At 40.1% G+C, this 23956-nt stretch overlaps 1 protein-coding gene across 9 annotated transcripts in view; it reads right to left on the reverse strand.

Annotated features, from left to right (window-relative positions):
• The window catches only part of ncam1b (neural cell adhesion molecule 1b), a 107914-nt gene that overhangs the window by 48874 nt on the left and 35084 nt on the right, over window positions 1-23956 (reverse strand). For all 9 annotated transcript variants that reach the window (XM_081370228.1, XM_081370226.1, XM_081370225.1 and 6 more), the window contains exons 2-7: window positions 5515-5589; window positions 3761-3970; window positions 3342-3485; window positions 2924-3061; window positions 1472-1589; window positions 302-462 (exon numbers count right to left, since the gene is read on the reverse strand). In XM_081370228.1, coding sequence (XP_081226354.1) covers window positions 302-462; window positions 1472-1589; window positions 2924-3061; window positions 3342-3485; window positions 3761-3970; window positions 5515-5589 — 846 coding nt within the window. The remainder of the gene's footprint in view (window positions 1-301; window positions 463-1471; window positions 1590-2923; window positions 3062-3341; window positions 3486-3760; window positions 3971-5514; window positions 5590-23956) is intronic.

Raw genomic sequence — 23956 nt, forward strand, 5'->3', positions numbered from 1 at the left:
TTGTATGAAGGATATAAATATCCCCCTTGTGTTCCACAGAAGAAAGTCAAATTTACTTAATGTTTAATTAAAAAAAAAAAAAAACATCTTTAAAAATACCTTTCACAGAAGAAAGAAAACAGTCAGCGGACTGTTTCTTAAAGTAAAAACAATATAGCCATGCAACTACACGTTTTTATCTCTGCAGAATAAAACTGAATTCTTTTTTATTTATTTTTTGTCACTGCTGAATTTTCAACATCGACAAAGTGCTGTCAAACCTCTAGGATCCTGCGAGACTCCATCTCTCATGGATTCTTACCAAAGACTTTAAGGCTAAGTTCTTGTTCGCTCTTCCCAGCTTTATTCAAAGCAATGCATGTGTAATCTCCCTCGTCCAGCTTTGTCACATCTTGTATTGTCATCTCTGAGCCGTCTTCATTGAAGTTGTATTTATCCCCGCTCTCCAGTGGAATGTTGTTCCTGAGAGAAAAAAAAAAAGATAACTTACTGAAACAATAGAGCAAAGTGGAAGACAAATCTGAACATTTTATCCCTTCAAAGAGCCTATTCTGTTAGGCATGCAAAATTACAAGAATTATTATTAATAATAATAGTGCTGTCAAATTGATTAAATCGCAATTAATCACATCTAACATAAAAGTTTTTTCTTTATATAATTCGTGTGTGTGTGTGTGTGTGTTAGGCATGTATATATAGAATATATACACACACACATACATACTGTACATGCATACTGTCTATTATATAAACAAAAACTTTTATGTTAGATACGATTAATCGGTTTGACAGCATTAAAAAATCATAATAAATTATTATTATACCCTGGGCTGAAAAAAAATTGATGACTAAATTCCATTTAGATCCTGTAGTGTCAATACACACACATTTCCTTGCTGCTCTATTTTCAATATTCACCTTCTGAGATTTTACTGATGAAAAACTGTATAAAAGAAAATCGGAAACAGTGTTAGCCGACCACTTTCAGCTGCATGACTTTCATTCTACTCCTATTTGCCCCTCTATTAGCGGTCTTTGTGCAGACGTTCTTGAATTCATTGGATTCTTGGCCGTGGAGTCGATCCCTTGATTTAAGGTCAAACAGGTAATAAATATACCATAACCCTTGTCAGAGGAGAGGACCCAAGTTATTCTGAGTCAAATAAACACCTCCTTCACTCCATCCCCCCCAGCACGACCGAACAAAAGATCCTTGAGGCGCGCTGTATCATCCCGAGGGATTTGTGTCTCACGTTCTCTCCTCCATGAGCAGAGAGAGACCGCACACCCGCTGAGAACACAGTGATGGTTGAGAAGAGACTCATACTTTAAAAGTACTAATGGTGTGCTTCACTATTCCATGTCATCCACAAAAAAGTTCTTCATTTATTCAGAGGCCTTTCTGTCTTGCTTTAAACTCACAAAAAGTGGTTCGGTAGTGCTTTGTTTCTACTGGGGTGATTTTGCTTACCGCACCCAGGTCACCATCGGCTCAGGAAATCCATCAGCATCACAGGCCAGTAGGGTTGAGAAGCCAGTGTCAGCGGTGGCATTCGTTTCAGCTTGACGGATTCTTATAGTGGGCAGGACTGAGCAGAAAAGAAGATTGCAGGTTTGAAATGTGAAAGACTTAACCTCTTAACACTACATAACACGTTTTATTCTACTTAAAATAGAACACTAATATACATTTTCAAATAATTTCTGCCTTAAGGAGATATTGTACCATTCTCAAAAAGAGAAAAAAATGTTTTCCTACAAAATAAGAAATATAATGTATAATATTATTTCACACATTGATAGTCAAATCAATTTAATTAAATATAATTAACATTTAACCAGAAATCTAATTTTTACGTGCTGCCTTCAGGAAACACCGTACCATTGCAAAACAAGAAATTAGCACTTTACAGAAACCTCCTTAGGAGTACTAATATAAATATGTGCATAATAAGCACAAAAAAGAAAGACAAAGTATGTAATGTGCAGCTTTGACTACATTATGGTACAATTTTGCCTCAAGCCTGTACATTTTCATGCATTTTCAATTATTCTTATCACATAAACTTATTCAAAATACATCTTTACTCTAGCATTAATGTGGATCAAATTTTGATTTAATGAAAGACAGCCACACTGTTCAAAGGATCGCTTTGATCGCATTCACAAAGAGAATATAGCACTGCAGCACATCTAACACCTGCTGACAAAGGAATCAAATTGGCTTCCAATGGATAATATAACCAGTTTTTGCATTTCTGCTAGTAAATATTTGTTCCTCCTCTCTTGACAAAAATGGACTTGCAAATTAAGTGCTGCGTTTTGTGTCTGTGATCTGCACTGTGGTCGCTCAAGCAGGACTAAGCGACAACATAACTTTAACCCACTAAGGAGAAAAATTAGACTCATACAAGAAAACAAACAAACAGAAATGCAAACATAAGACAGGAAACTATATTACCAGGTTTACCGCAGGAAGGAAAAGGAAATCAAAAGGAGATGGGAGAAAATATCAGTGGAGCAGCTTGACAACAGCGACTTCAAAAACCGTCTGATCCTCAACACAAAACACTGAGCTTTAAACTTAACACCAACACCAACACCAACACAGCTGCCGATCAAATACGCAGCTCAATATTGTGATATCTTGTTTTAGCTAATCAAAAGAGCTAGTTAACTTTATGGTAAGCTAGTAGGCAAAACTGTTGGCATGCAAACCGAAAAAGACAAAGAGAGAGAAACATCTAATTTGAACAATTAACCTAAATTAATGTAATCCGCTAGTTAAATATACATTTATTGATTTTTCATAAAAATAAAAACCAAAAACAGTGTAAAGCATACAGAGTATGTATGTCATTTGAGACAAGTTGAAATGTCCAAACCCAGTGCACTACAGGTACAGTAAGGCAAATAAGCTCACCGTTAACAACCACTTTAATGCTGCGGAAGTCAACTTCTCCACGGGCTTTGATGCGGCCCTCGCAAGTGTACACCCCCTCGTCTGTCTTCCTGATCCCTCGGATTTCGAGATGGTTGTTATTCAAAGTCCTGAAACGAACTGTAGAGCAGAACAAGGGAGAATTCATTTCTTGCAGGTTTGAACAGATGTCTCCGAAATTGTAAATTAAAATCAAATGCAGATTAATCAATTCTTTAACACTTTTTCATCTGTTATCACATGGATTAATAAAATGCCACATTTCTGAGAAAGAAGCATTAGGCTGCACTAATGATCTCATCAATTTATTACTGAACACAAACAGTGAGAGTTAAGCAAAATAAATCAGCCTTCTTATGTTATACATCATTTGTTTTACATTTAAACAACTTTGACTTACCATCTTTTTCAAACTGGATCTTTGCACCTTTGAATTTCCAGAGGACCGTGGGTGGGGGTGAGCTTATGACATCACACACAATAATGGCATTGTCTCCTTCACTGAACTCTTGAGGTGATGGGACATTTTTAAAGGTGATTTTTTCTAGAGGGGAAAAAGCCAGTTCAGCAACAACTTCAATTTATCGTGCAATGTCGTGATGAACTGATTTAAACTGCTGATGGCACTAGAGAGATTGAGATGGAGACCACACAATTGGCACCAATAATATTTAGACACTCAAACTAGTGTGCCAAAATTCATTAATGTGCTTGCCATACAACTACATAAATTGGCACAGTTAAATTTGTGATGTCAACTTTTAAATAAGCGTTTTCTATATATTGTCAACACAGATGAATCATAAACGGAGATCTTACGGTATATCTTCAGATTGACTGTAGCTTCAGCGTCCTGATCACCGCTGCTGGCCACACATCTATATGTCCCGGCATTGTCGACCTTTGCATTGTAGATGGTGAGAGTGGAAGCTGTCTCGTCGCTGCGAATAACGCTGACGTCTTGTTTGCCGGGCTCGATTTTCTCCCCGGTTGGAGCGAACCAATCGATTTCCTTGGCCCCACCGATAACTACAAGCCAGACCAAATGAACACATCAGAATTCGTAGGCTGATCTTGTGTATTAAATGTGTCACCATATAAATCATTCTGTCAAAAATAAAGCTGGTTTAACATCCACAGAGCAGAGATGAATCAATCAAAAACGAATCAGGCCTGATGCGATTGAATTATTTGCGTGAATCAGTTGGGATTAGGTGTCGCTGGCTCAACAGCTGTCAGAAGAAACAACCTAAAACTTCAACCGATTCTCAGGTTACCAGTCTATTACCCAAATCAGTGGACCGTAAGACACAGCACTGGTGAAGACTCCAGTGTTGAGAGCAATTATCAGAGCCGCTGTTCCACGCCTTTGGGTCTTCAAATGAAACCCAGGAGAGCGTAACCACGAAAAACGGTTTTCAAAGTGAGATATATGCAGCACACAAAGGTTTAACGCATTCCTCTTGTAAGCCTTATTCACATGGGTCTCGTTTATTGGGTCCTCAGTGATATTTGCTGACACAGAACACCATCAGTCACATTAAAGTTGAATTCAAAGTAGTGTACTGTTTCAGTAAAAGAATCATCTAGAAGATTACTGCATTTTAGGTCACAAAAAACAAACAAACTCCCATATAACCTTTTAGGAACAGACATCAGGCAACTAAAACGGTGTCTCAGATTTTTGGAAGGTAACATAGGAAGAATTATGAACAGGGGACACACATCTTTAAATACTGTAGCAACAATAGCAACAGGCATTAGAAACAGGCAATCAACAAGTGAACAGCTGATGTGATATATGAAATTAATCATGAATATTATATTTTATATTCCTAAAATATAAAGCTGCTTTACAGAGTATATTGGCTTAAAAACCCCAGTAAACAAGATAAGGCAGCAGTGGGCGAAGACAAACTCCCAAGAAAGACGCCTAGATAAAAAAAATAAAAAAAAATGTTGTATTTGTGCTAATTTTTCAATATAGCCTATTACTGTTTCAAATTCTTAATATTAAAAATCATAAGAATGAAACATGGTTAAATTCAACAAATGACACTTTATTACTACCTTCTTTTCTGTTCATATTTTTCACAAACCCACAACAACCTCTTTCCAAGCTTGACCTGTTCTAAACTAAATTTGCCTTTCCTGAAGGAAACACATTTGCTCATAAAGCATAAAATGAGCAGTGTTAATGTTTTTGGTTAAATGACAGCAGGAGAGAAAGAAAGATTGACAGTAATATGCAATACAGATGGAAAAACAGACCCATCAAAGTTGGTAGGCAAAGAACATAATGACATGTTTGTTTGAATGCCAAATATTTTATCAATATCTGTATCTGAACCAGATGTAACCTTGTTGCCCGCCACTCGCCTCGCCCACACCGGACTCATTGGAACAAAATCTTGCACCTTGTTTACAAAAACCAAGACCATATGGCATAACTAAGGCTGAAATTATCTATAAAACAAAGCCCTGCGGTAATCGGTAGGTGCTGAATTAATGGCAGTAACTCCTAAAAGCGCTGTAATAGGGCCAGAAGGTTCCTGGTCAATATGAAAACTTACCTTCACACAAAAAGAACCGAGACTCTCCAACACTGATCTCGCTCTGTGCAGGTATAATATCGACCTGCAGAGAAACTGAAGAGAGAGAAAAGTATTAGGATTAAAAGAACACATCAAACAAACCTGCTATAATAGAGCTAAAGTTAGCCAAAAAAACATAGACCTCATAACTGAGAAACTTCTCAAACTGTATTTCTCCACATGGCATGCATAATTCAGCAGTCTCTGAGAGCACTTTTCATTAATTCCACACAAGCAGCTGATCTCTTCACTTTTACAGCCACGCAAGTAACTATGGAAACCCCTCTGACATAGGCTCTTCAGATAAACAACGACGCGTCATTTTGATCCGACTAAACGAGAGGCGACAACAGACAGTGAAGCTAACAAGCTCTTTGTCAACTCGGCCATTTCACCTCCTTAGAGTTTTGCAGGTTCATTTATTGCCTTATTGCCGCTGCATCTGACAGTGGCATCAGCGCATTCAGCACTATGTCACAAATGCATCCCATTAAGCAGAGATTTATTTAGGAGAAACTCTCAATCCCCACTTAAACCCATTCTTAGCTATGCCTAAAAGCCTGTTTGGTTTTAAAAACGATACATCTGTCTATTTTGTCCCCAGAAACTCTAAGAATGGCAAGAGTAAAACAGATCGATATGTTTCAATTGAAGAAACGTAAAACCCAGAGCTTGGGCGTTAACTTCAGTGAGACCGTTACTCATTTCCCATTCATATGTCGGAACACGGGGGATGTTTGGGAAATGAGTAAAGACAAAGAGAGCCGACTGAAGACAAAATTGATCCGCTCACAGATGGTGGCCTTTAGTCTTCCAGGTAATTTAATAAATGGACAAAGCCGGACGAGGGCAAACCTCAATTAAATCAGCATATTCAATCAATACAATTGGATGTTTGTTGTTCTTAGTGGAAGGGCCATTTATTTAATGTGTCTTCACACATTTATAGTCTTTATTTAGATAAAAGAAAAACTTTAATCTGTGAACTTGGCAAAGCAGTCAACTTTGGGAATGACACAAAAAGGGTGAAGTTCTGCTGAGGACAGGATTTTAAATTAATTAGCCTCTCATTAGCAGGGCATGCTGGGAGATGCATGGTGACACTAGAGTCGTCTATGTAAGGGCCACAGACCTCTAATCTCTCTAAAAAGAATTACAAGAGCAATGCTGCCTACAGTGAACTGTTTTGTTCTACTAAAGACAGATTTGACTTCTACATTATGTGTGTATGCTGTGTGAAAGCTATTACAAACAAATTACCAAAAAATTATGAGAACTAATTATCTGTATGGCGTATTAATCTGTATGGCGTACTAATTATCAGTTTTCCTCATGGTATTAAACACGGTATCAAATATCGATGTTTCTGTCAACAAAGCCTATTTGGTGATCAGAAATTTGGGTTGCCCAGTTAAAAGTGGAAGCAGATGAACACGAGCCTCCAGGGGTGGAGTTTAAAGGGGTCCTATTATACTTTTCCACCTTTAGTTAATATGCAATGTTGCTGTTGGAGCATAAAAAACAAATATCTGTAAGGTTATAAATCTCAAAGTCCAGTCCAAAGGGAGATATTAAATTTAACAGAATCCACTTTCCAAGAACTACAACCAACGACACGTTTGGACTACAACGCGATTTCCAGATCTTATGAAGTCACAATATTCCTCATTTAAATAATCCCCGCCCATGGAACACGCAAAAAGGGGACGAGACCTGGCTGAGCTGCATTAGAGAATACAGTGCTGTTGCTATGTCAAAGAATACATTTCCAAAACTCATTTGTCTGACCTTCCTAAGGCTGACAAACGTAGAGTGGTAAAAACTGATTTTAAACACGGTTCCTGAACAGTATAACCCCAACTTTTATCTGTGCCCTGCACATTTTATGGAGAACAGCTTGTTTTCTGTTTCTTTTGTCAGCTCTCGCTTTTGTAAGACAGTTCACCCCTCCTTAGGAAAATTAAACGTTTTTGAGAAAATTACCCAAAAAAATATACCACTCTGAAACATCCTGTGAAATCCAGGCTTGCAAAGTCTGTGCATGAAATCCATTCTGCATGATCCTCTCGTTTGTTAACACTGTCAGGGTCTGAATCGGGCTCGAATTGGTTTGAAATTTATGCCATCTGTAATATTTAGATTAGACAAGAACTTGCAATTATGGGGGGGGGGGGGGTACAAACACACGCTAAGCGGTGCCAATCACAACACATTTTTTATTTCGGAAGGAGGGGCTATATCAAAATTGGCGTGTTTGAACTTCGTAAAAGGGTTAGGCTAGAGAAGTCCTGCATACTTCACCACAGAGAGGTCTGTCATTTTTACAGGAAGGTCCAGTTATGGCATTTTGATTAAACATGACATGCTATTCTGAAAATGTAACGCTGCACAGATGAATTGGTCAAAAGAAGTTCAATAACATGCATTGTGAAAATAGAGTGAATTTTCATTTCATGTCGACTTTCAAACTCTGCTGGGCTTCAAGGAACCACTTGAAAATCACTTGAGTTGGTGGAACAGAATATTTCATAACAAGTATGAAAGCAATCCATTTTACTTTGTGAAAGTGAACAGCTATTGATGGCATATCATTTGCCTGTTATAGTATTATAAGGCATTTTTCAGTGCTGCTGACCTCCACACAAATTGGCTTACAAATCAATTGAACCAAGTTTGACAACAACCTTAGGGACAGCAAAAAAAAAACGTAAAATACATTTGTACACAGACACTTCCACCTCACTTCTAGACTTTCTGTTTTATGTTTAAAGGATTAGGCTAGTTCACTCAAAATTCTGAAAATTCTGTCTTCATTTACTCACTCTCACATCATTCCATATGAACACATAAATGAGTATGGCAAAAAAAGTCAATATAATAAAAGTGAATGAAGCCTGTGATGGTCAAGCACCATAAAAGTGGTCCATATGATGTGAGAGCTAAAGTTGCCTTTATGGTAGAAACAGACTGAAATTTGCTGAAAATCTTGACATGTAATTTTGCTCACATCTTTAACAAATTGACTTAAGCAGTTCACAAAATCGGTCTAAATGATTTGTTCATGAATCAGTCTGTTTCAATTCTTGAGTTCAGTTCATTGATTCAAACCGGTTACAGTGATCAACAGCTCACTGGAAGAAAAGAAACTCTGTGATAGATTTCAATAGATTAGTGTGATGAATAGTGAGCAGGTTTATGGTAGTTTTATGACACTTTTATAGTGCTTTTGCATCATTTTTGAAGCTTGAGAGTTCCAGTGTCCATTCATTGTAAAAAGTAACCAGTACACTTTAGAAAAAAAAAAATCTTCTTTCGTGTCACACAGATGGAAGAAACACACAGGTTGAAATGACATGAGTGCGAGTAAATGACAGTCTTCACCTGAGAAATCAAAGAATGTGTGAATAATGTTTCATGCACTATTTTTCAGTGAGTCGTGAGTATGTGCTGTTGTGGTGAGGGAGCTCTCTCTCTGTGTGTGTGTGTGTGTGTGTGTGTGTGTGTGTGTGTGTGTGTGTGTGTGTGTGTGTGTGTGTGTGTGTGTGTGTGTGTGTGTGTGTGTGTGTGTGTGTGTATATTCGTGACTGCAGCTGGATGTGTCTCTGTCCTCACAGTCGCACCCTCCAGACACACATCATCTCACCTCATCAGTTTATCACATCTAAAATGACGCAAATGCAAAACATTTTTGAACATTGTTGACAGGATTATTTTTTGTATGCCATGTTTTCTATGCAAATATTTGAATGAATCATCTTAAATTTTAGCATTTGGCTTCACATATTATTTGAAATCATCTTACATATATTCCTCTGGGAAATCAAATGGCCCTGCGGAACTGTCAGACTGAATCTTAAAGTAAGAGATAAAGAGATTCACAGGCATTTCTTCCTCAGCATCGCTGCTGGAGACTGGGAATACCTGGCTGAGTCTGTGCTATTTTCTACAAAACAACTGAACTGCATGTGTAACCAGCTGGGTTAGTGCTAGACGTAGATTTCAAATGCACTGCCTGCAGTCTGACGGTGGAATCATAGGTTACCATCCCTCAAGGAAGAGTTTATTCATCACAAAGGGGAAAACACCATGAGAAAAGTGGTGGTGGGGGGACCACATCTGAGTGAAACCAACCGATTATTAGCACTGAAATCAGAAGTAAAAGAGACCAAATTAAATTCTGACTCTGACCCATTATGCAGAGATACTGCATTCACACTGAAACCTTTTACTGGAATTAAAGGTACAGTAACCGTTTTTTGAGAAACGCTACTGAAAGTCAATCAGACCGAGCACCACAACAAACTTGTAGACCATCAGCAGTAGGGGGAGCAGTGGCGGAAACAAACTAACTTTTTAATGCAGAACTGAATGTAGGCTAATTGTTAAATAACCATTTAACAGTGATAATAATGTATCATCACTGCTTAGCTAAAAATGGAAAATTCACCATTTAAAGCAGGGGTGGGCAAACTTTTTGGCTCAAGGGCCACACTGGGTTTTAAAAATTTGACAGAGGGCCGGCCCAGTAGCAGATTATGAAGCACGATCTCATGAAAGTGCGTATCTATACCACAAATTTTATTTCTCGTGCCATTTATATGCCAAAAATGTATTTTTTTTTTTGTTTTTTTTCGTGCATGCTACACACTGTAAACCCCTTGGTTAGGATTAGGGGTGTGGAGTGCGTGCCTATTACACGCCATAAAGTGAATATCATATGCACGCGAAAACATTATGCACTACAAATACAATTCGTGGTATTCGCACTTTCATAAGATCGGGCTGAGCAAACAGACAACGTTGTGGCAATGTCTGTGCGAAATTCAACAACTGAGAGACGACATTCTGACAATAAATTTTTTTATGCTAGATATCCCCCATTTAGCATGTTATGTTTTGATGTTAATTTTTAAAGATGTTAGATAATTATAGCCTATACTTTTTAAATATTGTTTATCCTTATTATTATTTAATGGCCTAACAGTAAATTAGAAACAAAACATCTGCAAGTGTACACTTAGAAGAGTAAAAATTACAGGTTACGTTAATTCAACTTTATTAAAACTGAATGGCAATTTGCACTTCCAAAAGTCATACATTTGTGGAAATAAACGAATATACAAATTTATTTTAAGAATAATAAAATAAAACATAAAAGGCAAAGGGAGATCAGAACATTTAATGAAAAAAAAAAAACGGGTTCTGCACATGGCAGACAGGGGAGCGTAGTCAAAAGCCGGACGATAAAGGTCGGTAAACGGAATCGGGCAGGATACATCCACAAATCCAGAGGAGCAAAGAAACTAAATAGCAGACAAATCAAAGGAAAAACTAAGGTGTGCAAGCGGTTACCAAACATTTTTTTTTCTCACTGAGTTTCCAAAAAAGGAAAAAACATTAACGTGCAACAAGTCTATGCGCTTAAGCAGCTGTCTGTTTGGTTTCCATGGTGACGCGTCATTGCTTGTTACGTGACACACCGCAGCCACAACAGCGCTGAATGAATTATGATCTGCTTTTATGTCATTTTTCCTTTTTTACATTTGTTAGCTATGGCATGCAATATCTGATATTCCGATTGTCAAATATATGCAACGCAATATATATATATATATATATATATATATATATATATATATATATATATATATATATATATATATAAAACGCAAAGTATTGCAAGAAAAAAAGGCAAAATTAATGCGATCTTAAGACAATTTTTTTAAATACTCGGCGGGCCGGATTAAACAGCCTAACGGGCCGCATGTGGCCCGCGGGCCGTAGTTTGCCCACCCCTGATTTAAAGCATGCCATAAGGTAGGGTTGGGCAATAGCCAATGGCCCAAAAAATCTGAATTTTTGGGCTAAATGGCGATGTATGGTATAATCTCAGTATTTACATTTTTTCAATTTGAGTTCAAATAAAATCTGTATTGAATTTAAAAAAAGAAAAAATGTATATCAATATTGTCCTAGGCTATGAAAACAAACAGAGTGAATGTAACCTTGCAGTCTATCCAAAAAAGGGGTTAATTCATAACATATTCTAACATTGCAACAATACAATCTAAACTAAACAAAATAGACTAAACTTAAAATGAAAATAAATAAGCAAAACTGATATCATAAAAATACACTTGTAGGTTTGAAATTCTAGGCTATAGCACATTTACATGTATGTTAGCCTGGCTAACGTCAGACCAAGTCTCATTTGATACTTGGTCTGGGAACCACGTGTTCATTTTCTCGTATTTGAGGCGTGGTTTACGAATGCCCAGAGCCGTTTATTGGGCGCTATGAATGTCTATCAAATGCGCCTGTATGTAGCTCATAACCAATCGCTTCAATTATACCAGATGACGTATGTAGAGTGACAGAAATTCGACGAGGAAAAAGACGATGGGTCAAAGATTTATTTGTACACGATGGCGTTTAGCGAATATTACCATTTGTGCAAGATAAACATGAGGGTAGAAGGTAACGTCGAGTCTGATGCCATGTTGGATCCATAGATATAAACAAACTGCTTCGGTGTCGTCATCGTCTTGCTGCTCCCTCCCCGTTCTGTGATTGGTTCCCTTTTTCAGGGGAAAATTTGGTCCATGGTGTCCAGACTGCCTAGCAGCATGAATAAAATTGCGCTGCGAGCAAGGCAGTATGGGGAAACCCAGGCTACTTTGGTAGTGCGTCGCCCAATCACCCTAATGAAGATACCGCGCCTGGGGGGAGTGTACACTTTTTTTTTTTTTGAGCTGAGCACTAAATCAGCTTATTAGAATGATTTCTGAAGGATCATGTGACCCTGAAGACGAGTGATGATGCTGAAAATTCAGCTTTGACATAGTCAATTTATTTATTATTTAATCATGTACACTGTCGGGTGTTGCCAAGATATTTTATTTTTTGAAAGATGTCTTGCAATCACCAAGGCGGCATTAAAAAAAACCCAGTAAAAACTAATTCAAAATAACTGTTTTCTATTGTAAATAAATAAATAAATAAATAATTTGTAATGATACTTCACAATATTACAGTTTTTACTGTATTTTACTGTAAATGCAGCCTTGGTGATTGCAAGACATTTTTCATCATTTAGCAACACCCGACAGTGTACATGATTAAAATAATAAAGCGGCCAAACGATAAGACAAGAATTTTAACACAATAGTCCAAAGTTGAACAAACTCCTAAGGCGACAAAGGAATGTAAATGTTAACCCTCTGGAATCTAAGAGGGTTTTGGGGCCCTGGAGAAGTTAAACATTAGCTATTTAAAACAGTAACTTGAATATTATCAAGATTATAACTAGTAGTGTGCAAAACCCAAATTCAAATCCACATTATATATCTTCTGATTGGCTGAAATTGCATCACGTTATGCAGCAGTTTCAGTCTTGCTATTGCAAACACGCCTGATTAGGATAAAATCAATGACTTAACTTGAGGTTTATTTTTAGTCAAGCCAAAGTTGGGGGAAGATTTACAATCTAAGACTCAGAAATTAATTGAAAATGACATGTAAAAAAAAAAAAAAAACTCTTTTGTAGCTTGATTAATTGTATAATTCTGAAGCTTTGGTACTGTGTCTGAGCGCACTCCTCATCTCAGCCGAACACAAATTTACATTGTTCAAATGCAAATGTGTTAATCATTTTAACAAGTTGTCCGAGATCTCAGTTCTGATTTAACCTAGATTCACCACGAGTGGCTTCTGTTTTTCCATGCTTCAATGATAAATGCTCAAAAAAAAAAAAAAAAAAAAAACCGGCAGGAAGAGCTCTAAAATGCATTCAGAAACCTTTCAATCTCAGGCTGCACAAAAGGGCCATGATAAAAGTGATAATGGGGAGAGAGGGGACTCAATTAGGAGGCAATTTATTTGGTGCAGCAAATTCATCTGCTTTTATTCACACTTCTACACTCTGTTTCAGCTTTTAAGGTGCATTTGTGTGCAAGTAAACAAGGATAATATAAACCGTTACCAAACCAATAAGACACGTTTGCTGAACTGGATGCTCCTCAGATCTTGTACCTTTTTCCACGAGAGCAATTCTTAAAAAAAAAAAAAACAGCTCCCAACATTCTCTATGTGATGTGGCGCTGTTGCTTGGCAACATGACATCCCGTGTGTGTGCAGAGTATGTTAATGAGCGGAGTGGCAGGGGTGTCCGGCGATCCACCGGAGCAGAGCTGCGGGCTATGTAACATATGTAATGAGAACGCAGAGACGATGACATTTCCCTGCACGGCGCTGCGTCGAATTCTACAGTGTTGTATTATTTTCAAAGCTGTAGGGCCGTTGTTTTACATAGTGGCATTTTAAGACGCAGACAAGATTCTGAGCCCCATGGGTACCACGCTGTTGTTTACACCCCGCTGTTCCATTCACCTGAGCAGACTTATTTCTACAAAAGCCACAAACAACTAAAAGTCATCTGAAAAGGTTACAGAATGGTACATTTGTTCTGAATCAGGCCAACTCTGTGAAAGAACAGGGCTGTTGGAGAAAGAAACCAATCAGCTTGGCTCAATAAACGACTGGTCAATTGTTCAATCCAGGGGTTTTCAGACTTTTCAGTGCCAAGGACCTCTAAATATGATGATCCCCTGTGAGGGTCTTCCTTTATTTTGAAAATATAAAGACAGGTATTTATTTTCATGTATAAAAACTTGTTGATAGTGTGTGAGAAAAATTCTAAATATAATATTATAAAAGCCAACAAAAATAACAATACTAACGCAAATACTAAAATATAAACTATTATATTAATATATTACAATTAACATTAGTTTTGTGGAGGGAAAAATATTTTCTAACTACAGTATATGCAGACTTACCTTAAAACTAGTGATATCAATAGAATAAAGTAACCACAATCAATATTTTTCTTAAGACAACAGTCTATATGCAAGCACAATGAAACAGAAATATTAAATTATTTTTAATTAATTAAAAATGATTAAACCATATTTCATACATGAGAATTCAAATTTGCCTTGATCTTTTGAAATATGAGGTCTTTGTTTGTACCACTAAAACGTCCTGCAAGTTTCAGAGCTTAAAACAACCTCCTCAATATAAGCAAAGCATTTATTCAATCAAGCTCCAAAAACAGCTTGTTTGTGATGTCACATGGGTAAATAAATTTGCATATGACTGCCTCAAGAGCAAGACATCAACGTATAGTTATACAGCATCGCAACATAGGCCCCGCCTACTGGCGTTCATTCACTTAAAGGCAGACATTTTTATACACTGGATATGAGCGCTGCGTTGTTGTGACCATTACAATCACTAATGCTGTCTACACTGGATATACAGTTGTCACGACAGACTAAGAACAAAAGGTGTGAGGACTCAAACGCTGGAGAAAAATAAGTATTTATTAACAAAAACACAAAACAAAACCCACGATGGGGAAAACAGAACTAAAGAAGTACAACAATAATAACAGAACAAGAACACTCTAGAAGATCACGGGGAACAGGAAACAAAAGACAATGAACCGACCCAGACTGCAAACAAGAGGGAACTAATAAAGGGAAACTAATCAGGAGGGAACAGGTGGATGAACTCAAACAATAATCAGATAACAAGGGGGAGGGATCAGACAATAACACGAGCACATGGCCCAAAACAACAAAACACCCATGTGCAGCACAAGACAGGACAGGCATGTGACATTACCCCCTCCCTACGGAGCGGCTACCAGACGCTCCATCAGACCATGGCGGGACGGGAGGGACAGCCCAGGGCGGGACGGGAGGGACAGACCAGGGCGGGACGGGAGGGACAGACCAGGGCGGGACGGGAGGGACAGACCAGGGCGGGACAGACCAGGGCGGGACGGGAGGGACAGACCAGGGCGGGACAGACCAGGGCGGGATGGGCCAGGACGGAGCAGACAGTCCATCGGGCGATCTGGGCGGAGACGACCCTTCAGGTGGCCAGGGTGGAGCAGGTAGTCCATCGGGCGGCCAGGGTGGAGACTTGCCCTCGAGCGACCACGGCGGAGACTTGCCCTCGAGCGACCACGGCGGAGACGACCCATCGGGAGGCCACGGCGGAGACGACCCATCGGGAGGCCACGGCGGAGACGACCCCTCGGGCGGCCAGGGCGGAGACGACCCCTCGGGCGGCCAGGGCGGAGACGACCCCTCGGGCGGCCAGGGCGGAGACGACCCCTCGGGCGGCCAGGGCGGAGACGACCCCTCGGGCGGCCAGGGCGGAGACGACCCCTCGGGCGGCCAGGGCGGTGGAACAGACACCGGCTCAGGAACTGGAACAGACGACACCGGCTCAGGAACTGGAACAGACGACACCGGCTCAGGAACTGGAACAGACGACACCGGCTCAGGAACTGGAACAGACGACACCGGCTCAGGAACTGGAACAGACGACACCGGCTCAGGAACTGGAACAGACGACACCGGCTCAGGAACTGGAACAGACGACACCGGCTCAGGAACTGGAACAGACGACACCGGCTCAGGAACTGGAACAGACGACACCGGCTCAGGAACTGGAACAGACGACACCGGCTCAGGAACTGGAACAGACGACACCGGCTCAGGAACTGGAACAGACGACACCGGCTCAGGAACTGGAACAGACGACACCGGCTCAGGAACAGACACTGGCTCCGGCTCAGGAACAGACACTGGCTCCGGCTCAGGAACAGACACTGGCTCCGGCTCAGGAACAGACACTGGCTCCGGCTCAGGAACAGACACTGGCTCCGGCTCAGGAACAGACACTGGCTCCGGCTCAGGAACAGACACTGGCTCCGGCTCAGGAACAGACACTGGCTCCGGCTCAGGAACAGACACTGGCTCCGGCTCAGGAACAGACACTTGCTCCGGCTCAGGAACAGACACTGGCTCCGGCTCAGGAACAGACACTGGCTCCGGCTCAGGCTCAGGAACAGACACCACCGGCTCAGGAACAGACACCACCGGCTCAGGAACAGACACCACCGGCTCAGGAACAGACACCACCGGCTCAGGAACAGACACCACCGGCTCAGGAACAGACACCACCGGCTCAAGTGTGTACGTAGCCCACACACACCACATGGCTGTGGCCATAATGGCCAGTGTCGCGGTCACTGAGGGCTCAGGCTCAGGAACAGACACCACCGGCTCAGACACAGGCTCGACGGCGGCCATCTTGTCAGGGGACACAGGCTCAGCAGGCGTGACGTGAACAGGCTCGGCGGCGGCCATCTTGTCCGAAGACACAGGCTCGGCAGGCGTGACGTGAACAGGCTCGGCGGCGGCCATCTTGTCCGAAGACACAGGCTCGGCAGGCGTGACGTGAACAGGCTCGGCGGCGGCCATCTTGTCCGAAGACACAGGCTCGGCAGGCGTGACGTGAACAGGCTCGGCGGGCGTGACGTGAACCGTCTCTGGCTGGGCAGACGTGACGTGAACCGTCTCTGGCTGGGCAGACGTGACGTGAACCGTCTCTGGCTGGGCAGACGTGACGTGAACCGTCTCTGGCTGGGCAGACGTGACGGGAACCGTCTCTGGCTGGGCAGACGTGACGTGAACCGTCTCTGGCTGGGCAGACGTGACGTGAACCGTCTCTGGCTGGGCAGACGTGACGGATCGCTGGGGTGGCGCAGGCAGTGCGAGCAGCTCGGGCGGGGCCGGTAGGGCGAGCAGCTTGGGCGGGGCCGGCAGGGCGAGCAGCTTGGGCGGGGTCGGCAGGGCGAGCATCTCGGGCGGGGCTGGCAAGGCAGGGTACCAGGGCGACGCGTCAGGGATGGCAGTCACCTCCGGGATGGCCTCCGGGTTAGGAGCCGCCGGACAGGTCATTGAGGAGGCCTTTCTCTTCCTTCTCCGTCCCCGGACCACCGGAACTGGGACCACCGGAACTGGGACCACCGGAACTGGGACCACCGGAACTGGGACCACCGGACTCGGGACCACCGGAACCACCGGAACTGGGTCCACCGGAACTGGGACCACCAGACTCGAGACCACTGGACTCGGGACCACCGGAACTGGGTCCACCGGAACTGGGTCCACCGGAACTGGGTCCACCGGAATAGCCACGGAGGGGTTCTTCCTTCTCCTCCTCCGTTTCGGAACCACTGGAACTGGGACCACCGGAACTGGGTTCACCGGAACTGGGATCACCGGAACAGGAGTCACCGGAACAGAGACCACTCCCCTGGCGATCCTCTCCTGATGGCGAATGTAACCCTCCACCATCGCCTCAAAACTGACGTGATCAAAAGCTCTACAGATCAGCCAGTCCAACGGTTCATCCAGCGCATAATTAAAGAGATCCCTGCAAGCCTCCTCACCCAGGTTCAGCCCTTCAGCAGCACGACGGAAAATCTGCCCGAACTCCCTCACCTCCATCCCCTGCTGACGGAGAGAGACTAACTCCTGAAACTGGAGAATCCGCTCCCATTGCGGACAGGAGACTGGTTGCGCCTCTCTTCTCCGCTGAGTCCTCATAATTGGTCGGTTCATTCTGTCACGACAGACTAAGAACAAAAGGTGTGAGGACTCAAACGCTGGAGAAAAATAAGTATTTATTAACAAAAACACAAAACAAAACCCACGATGGGGAAAACAGAACTAAAGAAGTACAACAATAATAACAGAACAAGAACACTCTAGAAGATCACGGGGAACAGGAAACAAAAGACAATGAACCGACCCAGACTGCAAACAAGAGGGAACTAATAAAGGGAAACTAATCAGGAGGGAACAGGTGGATGAACTCAAACAATAATCAGATAACAAGGGGGAGGGATCAGACAATAACACGAGCACATGGCCCAAAACAACAAAACACCCATGTGCAGCACAAGACAGGACAGGCATGTGACAACAGTATACAGATTGAGTCTGCTGACAGGAGGACAAATGGAAGAGTAAATAGAATTGTAAAGGAATGTTTGCTTTGACAGCTCGTTTGCATCTCTGTACAGACTTTAGAATATATGTATATGTATATGTATATGTATATGTATATGTATATATATGTGTATATATATATGTATATATATATTATATATATATATGTGTGTGTGTGTGTGTGTGTGTGTGTGTGTGTGTGTGTGTGTGTGTGTGTGTGTGTGTGTGTGTGTGTGTGTGTGTGTGTGTGTGTGTGTGTGTGTGTGTGTGTGTGTGTGTGTGTGTGGATACAAGCGTCATTTATTTTTAATGGCGTCCTGGATCACGTCAGATGTTTATGTTTGTTCAGAGACTTGGACCGCACCGCAGATCATTTTGTATACGAGGCACAGTGTAATGGAGAGCTCACAAAGAAACTTTAGTTGACAGATGAAGCAGCCAGATGTATTGGATCTGACAGCAGCAACATCAGAAACCATAAGTAAATTATTTCATAATGATTTGTCTGTAAATTATGGTTTTAAATGGATAATGTTTTCAAAACACTCATGTGCAATAGTGAGTGGGCGTTGATATTGTTTCCTTTGCAATAAAGTTAGCAAATCATAACAGTGGGCGTTTACTGACAAAAAATAAATAAATATGATCAGTAGAGAGTATGCATTGATATCACTTTCCTGCCAGAACACGCCCCCTCAGCCGGACTGAGCGGCAAAAGAGCCTGCTGCGAAACTGGATTCAAAGGGGGAAACTGCAAAAACGCGAGTAAAACAAACGATTATCATTTTAAACTAAAGGTTGGACTCAATATAGTGTTCCTTACAACTTACCAAAGATCCAGTGATCCATGGATATTGATATGCAGCCAAGAATCTGGTTTCCTGACATTCATACGTGCCCGATTTTGACGCCGGGGAAAAATACATTTGCCTGTGAACGCTTTATATAAATACAATATAGGTGTCTAAATCCGGGTGATCACATATATCAATGTCATATATATCGTCCAGCCCTAAAACTTATTTAAACTTTAATTTAACGTATCTAAAAACATCCAATTATGCAGAATATAAGATGGGTAATTTATAATTGATAAATTATAAAAATACAATATAAAGAGTATAATTTTACACCAAAAATGATAACTGCAAATCCACGTTTTGCTTCCTGGAGTCTAGTTGTTTCTATGAATTGCAGCGGTCCATTTGCTTCTCTTTTCTGTAGCTTTCAGCTGTCTATAAAAATATACCTCAGGTTTCTTGTCAAATCTATACAGTCAAATCTCAAAGCTCTTTCCCGTTTAAGATGTGTTTTGAGTGTTTTTCACGGCATTCACGCTAAAAACCTGTCACTTTTTTTGTTTCTTACATGTTTTTTAATGTTTTACATGCTTTAACTCATCGAAATAAGTTAATAACTTGTTTATAAGTTATACAAGATTCAACAAATTTTTAAAGTCAGTTTAATGTAATTTAAGTTGAAATTACTTAAACATCCAAGTTGATTGTACTTAAAAAATTTAAGACAACTTTTTTTTTTTTTTTTTTACATAGTAAAGCTTTAAAGGAGCTGCCCCTTAAAAACAATTCATTTCAGACAGTGGGTCAGAATGAAGGTTGAAAATAATGGTTTTTCCACATATATATTTGTTTTCTTTTTTGTGCAAAAAGCTTTATTAACATTTTAAGTGAACCTCAAGGAACATATTAAAATATAAAAAATACAATAAAATCAATCCATGTCATGACTCCTTTATTATCTTAAATGAATGCTAACTAATATTTGCAGTGGTTCATATTGATCCCCCCCCAAAAAAGCAGTTTTTAGTCTAATTAAATGATTAAAATCCTTTTCCTTTTCGGCTGACATCACCAAGGCCACTTACATTTAACCAATGCATTTTGACAAAGTTTTAGAAGATTCTTTCATGATTCAACCAATTCCTGATGGATAAAGTAAGTTCATTATTTCCCTTTTTACTCATTGAAAATAACGTTACAAATGTCATTTCATATTACCTATATAGTCTATGAGATTTTGTGATAACTGCAATTGAAATTGTTTTCAGAAGGATTATTACCAAAGTGTATCATTTTGCACAAACTCCTCAAGTTACCTCACTTAACTAGATGCTATGTCATTTTGCGACTCTAGCTGGGAAAACATCAAGTAGCACAGTGTTTTCATTCCACATAATTAAGCTGATTTCAGTCACACCATTGCTCGGTTTAAAGTGCTGACGTGACAAGTTAATACTATACAACAAGCTTTACAGTTTCTATCACAGTTTGAATTGTCGAGCTGCTATTTTTGCAGGAGCTACTGTATGTGTAGTAAGACACCTGTCACACTGCACTGGCTCATGGGCCAGCTTAAGCAGATTACCGCTGTGTATTTACAGTCAGCACTGCACCCAGAGAGATGCCACTGTGTGGAGAATATGATGAGCTACTTATCCGCAGCCCTGGGGTGGGAGAAACCCTTTCCCAAACGAGGGCGCCATCGGCAATCTGCTGAGCTACGGGTATTTCAAGCTCTGGCTTTTTTTTTTTAATGAGATAAAAATGATACACAAGCCTCACACACCGGCTGTGTGAAACAGCATGCGATAAATCCAGTGACGTTACATAATACGGTCAGTCGCTTGCATATGGGGGACTATATGGGGTAAACCTTCAGGCTGCGAGTGTTTGGTAAGTCAGGCTTGCATTTGCTTGCTGATCATGCCACAACCACAGTGATCGTCCCTGCTACCCGTTGCTATGGAAACCACGCCCCCCCCCCCCAAACCCCATCCCTCTCTGCTCGTAAAATCCATGTGAATAGGATGCAATAGACCACCACTGGAAAAGTCCACCATGGGCAGAGCCTGAGCAGGGTCTAAGGAGGACAACATACACTTAGCCAAAAGCTAATGGTCCTTATGACCGAAATTTTGGATACTTTAAGGATTTCATTTATTATTAATAACTATTATAAATGACTATATACAATAAAATATAACAAAAATTTTTATTAAAGAAATGCCTAGTGGAAATCCAGTGAGAGTACCAGTATCTTTTTGTGCTTTACGCTAAATATAACCCTACCCACATCTTGACATTATATAATAACTGCCTCTGAAGTACAGCGTGTACTGTTTACAATGCAAAAAGCAGACAAAAAGTCTGACATTTTGAAATAATCACCCTTTTAATGTCTTTTAATATGAGAAACAGTTTGTCTTTTACTTAAACATAATATAAATTCACATCATTTGTTTAAGTGGTAAAACACATTTGCATACTAGCTGAAATACCATGATTTTACTTCACCCGTTGCTATATGGTTGCTATGGTGGCTGTTCACTGGTCCAAGTCACAAAATCCTACACCCAAGTCCCCATGATATTATGGTCTCTAGATCCCTCCTTCAAATGTAAGTCTATCCTTTTTACCCTTCTCCAGTCATATATTGCTAGTCCGATTACTTAGAAAAGTAATTGTGTACAGCTTTCCTTAAAGGTGCAGTAAGCGATTTCTTGAGAAATGCTGTTAAAAGTTATAACCAACACCTAGATCTAGGTTTTGTGTAGGCATTATGCAAATGTCTTATTTAAAATTTTGACATCTGGCAGCCATTGATCAAAAGCTTGTAGAGGTTTAAAGAGTGTGAAATATTTTGTCTCCTCCTCCTCTTGTCTCTGTTTCCACAACACTACATTTTTACGTTAATGATATTTCATGTTGATATGATCACAGTTACAGTTTAATGATGTTGGTGTCGTCTTGTCATCATTGTGTCTAAGTCATGGAAAAAAAGGTCACTGACAAACATTTCTTGTCATAGATTTCATTAACAAACATAACAATATAGCGTGAGCCATCTGATGCGCTAGCTGTTGGTGGTTGCCTGCTGTTTTGCATAGACTGATAGTTTGTTATTTTGGGGATGGAGCAATGAAGTAAGGGGTGTGTTTGTTTGGGTGTCGATTTCAAATATCAATAGTGTTTCTCAGAAATAGCTAACTGCACCTTTAACAAGACACAAATTTAAGTATAATTCATGCACTTAATAACCTGGGGCAAGTAAATGCTTAAGTTTGGGGTTGAGGGATCACAAATTTTTTTATTTAAACACTTCAGTCTGAAATCATACCAGCAGGTTTTCTGTAAAGTTGTACAGACTTAAGTTGCAACATGTATTCAATACTTCAGATATTAGATAACAGATTGTCACTAAATGATTGAAACAGATTCAAATTTATACTTTTATTCAGCAAGGACATTGAATGAAGACATTATTATGTTACAAAGTATTTCTATTTCAAATAAATGCTTTTGAACTTACTATTCAAAGAATCCTAAAAGAACGGTTTCCACAAATATATTATATTATATTATATTATAATATAATATAATATAATATAATATAATATAATATAATATAATATAATATAATATAATATAATATAATATAATATAATATAATATAATATAATATAATATAATATTAAAAAAACAGCAGGTACGATTTCAGTCAGACTAAAGTGTTTTCAGATCGGCGGACTGCATCTGCGTGCAGTGTGAAAGCTCCGTACTAACCTACATGGGTACGGAAAAAAAATACGCACTTTATGTAAAATATGCGTCTTTTTTTCTGTACCCTAGCTTTCACACTGCACACGGATGCGGTCCGGCAATGCGTTCTAGTTGCGGTGCGTATACAGCAGTGCAGAAATCGTTTCTGCACCGAGTCTATTTTTGCTGTGCTGCACGCGCTGAATTAAAGTGACAGCACATGGTTTGTGGTCAAAATGAACACAGATTGACATGAAAATATAATAATCTCACCATAAATGCATTTAATTAAATAAAATGTAGTAATCTCACCATAAATGTTTTTAATTAAATACTACTATTTTCCACAGTCATCTTTTTACTTTAAGACCGGGGTAAAGCAAGGGAAACTACAATTTACCTCAACAAGGTGACATAATGAACAATACTCGTCTCATTCGTGGAGGTGGAAAAACAAGTTCCCTGTGAGATACAATATTGTATTAAAATTTAAATGCAAAAGAAAAGGCATGAGACTCGGCTATTTTTGTCAATTTTAAGTTTTAATTTAAAATGTTTGCGATTTTAATATAAGTACATGGTTTAATATTTTACCACTTGCTTGAGCAACTTAATATATAAATCTATATTGAAGTAATGCATTGAATAATACGTTGTTTAAATTGTGTTTAAACGTGAATACGTCTATTAAAGTGTGTATATGTGTATAATGCTGACAAAACTTTTTTTAAAATAAAAGTTGCTGATAACTTCTAGATTTGAAATAAAAATATTGAGTATGTGTTTGTGGTACAGCAGCGGATCAGTAGCACACTGCAAACGCAGCATATGTGAACGCACTATAGCATGTGCTGCTCCTGCACATACGCACTCCACACAGAGTATGTGTGAAACAGGCGTTAACCTCTGCTTTCTCATCTTACACATCACACTCCACTGTTATGGGGGCCATTTCAGTAGATTTACTCAATAACATTGTTGTGGAAA

Source organism: Scardinius erythrophthalmus (genome assembly GCF_964197995.2).
Source record: "Scardinius erythrophthalmus genome assembly, chromosome: 7".
Lineage (NCBI taxonomy): Eukaryota > Metazoa > Chordata > Actinopteri > Cypriniformes > Leuciscidae > Scardinius > Scardinius erythrophthalmus.